General features: G+C 42.2%; 1 protein-coding gene across 1 annotated transcript; it reads right to left on the bottom strand.

The window, feature by feature from the left end:
- Nucleotides 1–5212: 5212 nt before the first annotated feature.
- On the bottom strand, nt 5213–5569 carry LOC126876059 (uncharacterized). Its single transcript, XM_050638974.1, has one exon. The coding sequence runs from the start codon at nt 5567–5569 to the stop codon at nt 5213–5215; it is 357 nt and encodes a 118-aa protein (XP_050494931.1).
- Between the last annotated feature and the right edge of the window lie 967 nt (nt 5570–6536).

The following is a 6536-nucleotide window of genomic DNA, read 5'->3' as shown; positions in this document are numbered from 1 at the left end:
TATTAAGTAAGATGAATGCTAGATGTCGATGCGTTTCCGCAGTACATGTTCAGCTAGCCTGAGGGCCCGTTATAAATCTTAAGATTTAGTCCTTCAAACAGACAAACAGTCTTCGTTCCAACTACGAGAAGATAGAGGAGACCTATTTTTCAACGAACGACGTCTCCCACTAGCAACTTTCCCTCGAGGGCGGCTAGCATCTTTTTCTAACCACCGATGTGGAGATTGACCAATTAGCAGCAATGCCAATTTCCCTTACTTTCTGAACGAAGGCTATCCTCGACGAAACCAATGATCTCGTGTCCTTAGACACACCCTATTATAGTTTTCCTCTGTGGCATCATCGGGATGGAAACTCATTTTTTTGCGATCTCATCGACGAAAAGAGTAACCCCTTGCGACCAGTGATTATTACGCGTTTTATTAACAAAGAGTCCGACTTAGATTTTCTGAGCCTGTACATCTATCATCCCGTTGACCGCGGATTCGTTATTGAACCTAGGATCATTGTCATTAGTTTCACGAGTATCTAATTACCACGGTTACTTGTCCGATTCTATAATAATCGCGTTTGCACTAGTCAATGTCTTTCCTATTGCATAACGACTATGTGTAATCCAAATAAAGATTCGTTTCACGCCCCTAACCCTAATTCTAATGTAAACCCGACATATATATTTTCTCGATGTAATTTTCCAATAGGATAAATAATGTAATAATGCATTTTTAACTTTTTATATTTATTTATTAGAATATTTATCTCATATGTACATATATAACTTGTAATGTAATAATTCTTTATTGAAATGTTAACTGTTCTTAATCACTTGGTTTGTTAACAGATTTATGTGGGATGGTGTGATGTTAGTGAAAGACGTGGCTGATTGTTTATAAACGTTGTTAAGATATGTTAATGTTGTCAAGGAGTGTTGTGAGCGTTACCTAGGTTTGTTGCAGTAATGGTAATGCTGTCAGAGTTGAATTAATCGTGATCGAGAGAAGTTCATCGTGTTGCTGTGACGTAGAAATAGTGTTAAGCGAATTCGTGAGGTCCGATATTATATTCAATTTTGTGAGAGTGTTACAATATTGTGTTTATCATACTGTCTTTTCTGTTAATTTATAATGAACATTCCTACATTTATTTAATTGTTTTATTTATCCATTTATTTCTTGTATTTGTTAATAAATTATAACCTGTATTCTTGTCTTTTTCCCCAATTATTTCCTCTTTGCCATGATGTCGTATGTTGTTATTTTTATTTTGGATTCATCAGGTGAGTTCGCAGTTCATTCAGTCTATTAATTAATTTTATTCAATTATTTTATAAATGTAGTACCGGGGAAAAGGGCCTAAGAAACATCAAGTTAACTATAGACAATGTCGCGAGAGCCGAGGCGCTGTCGGCTCCATTGATGTGTCCTCGGTCTTTACAAGTGCCGAGTTTCGTTATATAAAACCTACCCGACCCTGGCTACGAGCGTCTGCGGAACACGTGTGCGGTGGGCCTAGCAAAAGACAAAAGAGATGCTACAACGGCCAGAGAGTCAGTTGAGAAGCGGAGTGTGAGTTGAGCGGACACAGAGTGTGAATCGACGTGAGACGATATTATAGTCGGTCCTTTTGTTATTGAATATCGCTTATTAAACTACACTAAACTCTAAATCTACCATCATTACTTGTCCTTACTCTAAGAATCCATACGTTACTACATAAATTTCTCCTTTTTTTCTTGTTGATTGATTACAATATGTCTTCCTATTGTTCCATTTATTCTCTGTATTTTCGACCAATCGCGAGGAGATGCAATCGCGAAGAGAGACGTCAACGGGAGTCGTAAATTGTTATAATCGTTACGATTATAATAATCGACACCACGAGTTGATCGATCCCCTGATTTCCGTTAAGATAATAGGGGTGATCCAGTTTGTATAACACTGTGATTCACAGAATTATAAATTATATATTTCCAACACTTAAGTTACACTGTTGAGTAGGTATAAATAGATAACAACTTGTCGCACGAAGATAAAATAGATATGCACACTAGAGAAAGGCTCTTATAATTGAATTTAGTATGTTAGTGGACGCAGCACTATAGGATACTTAATAGAGGAAGTGAATATTCGACAATACCGAGAATCGACTTAGTTGATGTGAGTTATACTCCGCTAGCGTTATGCTTAGACTTAGACGTTAGGCGTTAGATTTTGTACTTAGTTGTTGACTTTTCTAGCGGCGTAGAAGAAGTAGTTGACTCTTCTAGCGGTGTAGAAGAAGTAAGGTACAGTGACGATGCTGTGTCGTATGAAAGCTAGCGATGGGTGTGTCTAGCGCACGGGACCATCGGATTTGTTCATGACATTTTGGGTCAGGAAAGTGAGGGCAGTATACATTGCTTCTGATTGGATAAACGAAGGTTGGTGGACTAGGAAGGTCTTAACCGCCCTCGATAGATAGCTGCTAGTAGGAAGCATCGTATGTGAGAAAAACTAACTTTCCCTTGTCAAGCCGTAGTAGACAATAGTCTTTAGGAAGTGATTTAAAAAAAGGATATTTGTACGGTCTGAAGGACCTTAACTAGCGAATTCCTGAGATTTACGATGGGTCCTTAAGATTATTGAGGGTACGCAGAATGAGCGGACATCTGGTTCCCGTCTTGCCCACGGTGTGTGGCCTGGTCTAGGTAGAGGGTCGCCCAACGTAACATACTCTTTTACTATTATGTGGTATATAATCATTTTAATTTCTGGATTTTACCTGCTTATTCGATTTATTAATTGGTTTTATTTAATAGTTTGTTTTCATTTGCATATCTTCATTTCCATCTTCGTCAATTAATTGTGGTATATTTTCCTGTCGTCGGATATAATTGCTCTTGTTCCGGATTGATTCGCAGCTCACTCGGGTTGTTAGTTGGTATAGGTTATGTTATACTCTTTATATTTACTATTTCGTTAGAGTACCTATTTCTATTTTATTATTTGTTATTTACCCTCGTACGCTAATTCTCTCTATATATAACTACGTTTAATTAATCTTTTATTAAAGAATTTCCATTTTCGTTGTACTGTGCGTTCGTTTTGGGGGTTCGAATTGTCACTCGCGTTATTTGTATATTGCGATTTTCGTTTTTTCGTTACGGCGCGTGCGGAGCGCGTCTGTAGCGGCCTCCCGGCTGAAGGAAAACAAATCTTTTGTACCTTCGCTTGTCTTTTAACTCCTCCATGTTAAATTCTAGCCCACTATGTATCTTGACAAAATCATTAGGTGTAATGCCTGCGATTGTGTATTCTTTGGCAATTCCATGCCCTATCAATGCCTCAGGTTTAGCTCCTACTACATCAAAATTCGTCACTTTCGCAAATATAGTTATGCACTATATCAAGATGATTCTGTATTGAAAAGCGGTGGATGCAGAACTCAATTATATGTATTAATCCTGTCTTTCTTGCTGGTATTTCTGATAATTTGTCTATATAGTTAGTACTACTACAATTTCCAGATAGAGTGAAGACTATGTTAATTATGTCACTTGTATTACTTCTGATCAATGCATGCGGAATTTTATGAGTGGGCCATTAGAATTATTATTACTGGAAAAATGTAGATTTTAAGCGATAGACAAAAATCGATTACGGCCCATATTACCTTTAAAATATGATGTTTCTATGCATTTATCCATGCTCCAATAACTCTGAATAATTGGCTTAGAAAGTAATTCATTAAAATGTTTAAAGCAATAGATACTTTTAGTTCATTTTCTGAAAGAGGCATAAAATTTGCGTCTGTTTCTCGATGTTTATTTGTTTCTGTAACTAGTTTTGTAACTAATTCTTCGTTAGAAAATAATTCAAAAACTGTTCTCCTCAACAGATTTTGCGTATTAACAGTTGCACCAACCACACTTGAAAAGTCATGTATAATTGGCGTATAATTTTTTGCTTTCCAGATGTGATCTTCATCTCTAAAACTGCCGCACTGATCAACTTCGCTGCCTTCGTTTGATGAGATCCTACGGATACGTTTTCGAGTATGTCCTATTGGTATACTTTGATCCGAATCATCAAGATCGTCAAAATCCATTGGGGCAACTAAATTTTAGTTTACATTATAAAATCAGAATATTTTTTAAATTTAAATTTGTTAAATTTAATTAAGATTGACAGTACTTCCTCATAATGGCAGTTAAAAAGATTTTCACAACAAAAGTAAGACTTCTTTAGAAAATAGTAAACTGACATAAGGTCAAACGTGATCTCTCACATCTGAAGAATACTTAGCGACTGAAATAAAATTAATCCGCGCTTGGATGCAAATGGGTTAATCCCCCCATTCTTCTCCTTATCGAGGTTCAGTTTATTAATCAATCCGTTCAACATTTGCACCGCCCCCGACAAGGTTAGCGTGAACCGCCTTCATCTCACCCTTTGTGAACATTATCTCCTTTCTTTCGACCTCACTATTCTGAGCGTCGATATTCTCCCTCGCGCTATTCCTGCCACACTGCGCGCAGGCAACCATTTTTTTTTACGTGGAAAAATCCTCATGGACACTCTGCTGCTGCCGAAATAATCGGCAACGGCAGAGTAGTGTGGGACTCTTACCGACTAAAACACCACGATGGCCTTCCTACACGTGTGTCAGGAGTGCCCCGGAGACGTCGATCAAATTGTTTTTCCGTTGCACCCCCTCACGCGTACTATCGTTAGAGTCGATCGCAAAAGTTCGCTTAACTTTTAAATTTGGAGCTAGGGGGGGGGGGCATTGCTCCTAGCGCCATTCCCCCCTACCAGTCGCGACCCGTTGGGAAGACGGTGAAGCGGCTCTGGGCCGCCTGACCCTCCCTCGTCGCGTTACCCTACAAGGGTAAGAGCTCTTCTCCCTTTCCCTCTCTGCCCGCTCCTTTACAAGCATAACCTGCTCGCAAAAGAGGCGAGCAGCCTCGTATTCCTGTGGCCCGTTCAGCATCGCTTCCACGACGGCTGAAGGGGCCAAGCACTCGCCCATGGCGAGACGCAGGGTGTAGCGCGGCAGCTCCCACGCCGGACATAATTCCAGCGTGTGCTGCGCCGTGTCTCCGACCTCCCCGCAGTGGTGACAGGTGTCTGTCTCCTCGCGCCCGATCTTCTTTAGATACTCCCCGACCACGCAGTGTCCGGTGAGTATCCTGTAGACGAGCGGAAGGCCGCGGCAGCTTCTCCATCTCTCTCAATGTGGGAGGACGGCCTCTACGCCCCTGTGTTCCACTTCCTTGCTGACCAGCTGGAAACGCCACTGGTCCTGCGCGTCCTCCTCGGCGGTGCCTAGGTCCTCTCGGGCCGCCTGCATGGTCGAGTCCTCTCCTCCCAGGTCCCACACTCTCGTGCAGACGTACCGTTTCTTGAACACCAACGCCCGAAGTTCCCACGGGGGAGGCGCGGCAAGAACGGTCGCCGACGCGTGGGACACAGTTCGGTATCCCCTGACGGTTCTGATGGCGGTCACCCTGTGCAGCCACATGAGAAGCAGAATACTGCAGCGACTCGCCATCAGATCGTCCGCCCATATCGGGACCCCGTACGTCATTCGGGACTGAACGACGCCCTCGTATAATCGACGCACCGTGACTCCCCCCCCCCCCGATGTTCGGCAGCAAGCCGCACAAGGCGTTGGCAGCCGCCGCGACCTTCGGGATATGGGAGTCGAAGTGCGGCTCGAACGTTCACTGGCGGTCGATGACGAGACCCAGGTATCGCATTTGCGAACCAACCCCGACGGTTTCGCCCGCCATGCTTATGCTCAGACGGGGCGGAGGAGTCCCTCGACTCTTCTTGTCGAAGAACCAGATGGCCTCCGACTTTGCAGGGGAGACACTGGGGCCCAGTCCGCGCATAGCACGTATCGCGCAGGCAGTCGCGACTTCGCCGGTGCGCAATATAATATCATACGTGACTCAATAGCTCCTGTAATAGTCAATTGCTAAAATTAAAAATCTTCTCTTAAATTTGCAGTGAGTTGCAGGAAGGACAACAACTACATAATATCTGGCGGATCACCTACCAGATGTATCTTACGAGCAATATCCCTATCATGGCAATATTATAAATATAAATTATAATTAGCTAAACTAAATATATAGCATATAACATACCTACCATTTAAATGGGAACCTCACCTATACCATTCATCATACATCTTACAATACTGTACTTACAATTGAATTAGAAATTACACATAATCATCTTAGTCTTAAGACTTACACACTAATTAATAATTCCGCCCTATTAAAACAATATATATTAAATAATTTGTTGCCATATTTACAATTCGGCACATCGTACTCTAACAAGTGTTATACAACTCTCATATTATCATGGCATGGTGTCGAACGCGTTGACGATGTCCAGAGACACCGCAAACGCCACGCCGTCCCGGGAAACCATTTCTTCTGTGAGTACCTGTACGCGCCTGATCGCGCCGATCGTCGAACGCCCCTTCCGAAAGCTGCACTGCCTGTCGTGCCAATCCGGTACCCGCCCCGACATGTGTCTTC

This window comes from Bombus huntii, unplaced genomic scaffold (assembly GCF_024542735.1).
Source record: "Bombus huntii isolate Logan2020A unplaced genomic scaffold, iyBomHunt1.1 ctg00000062.1, whole genome shotgun sequence".
Taxonomy (NCBI): Eukaryota; Metazoa; Arthropoda; class Insecta; order Hymenoptera; family Apidae; genus Bombus; species Bombus huntii.
Note: the sequence above shows the minus strand (reverse complement) of the source record. Positions and strands in the feature narration are given on the sequence as shown.

Excerpts from the sequence above, each read along its gene's own strand:
- LOC126876059 (XM_050638974.1), bottom strand. The coding sequence starts at position 5,569 with ATGACGTACGGGGTCCCGATATGGGCGGACGATCTGATGGCGAGTCGC.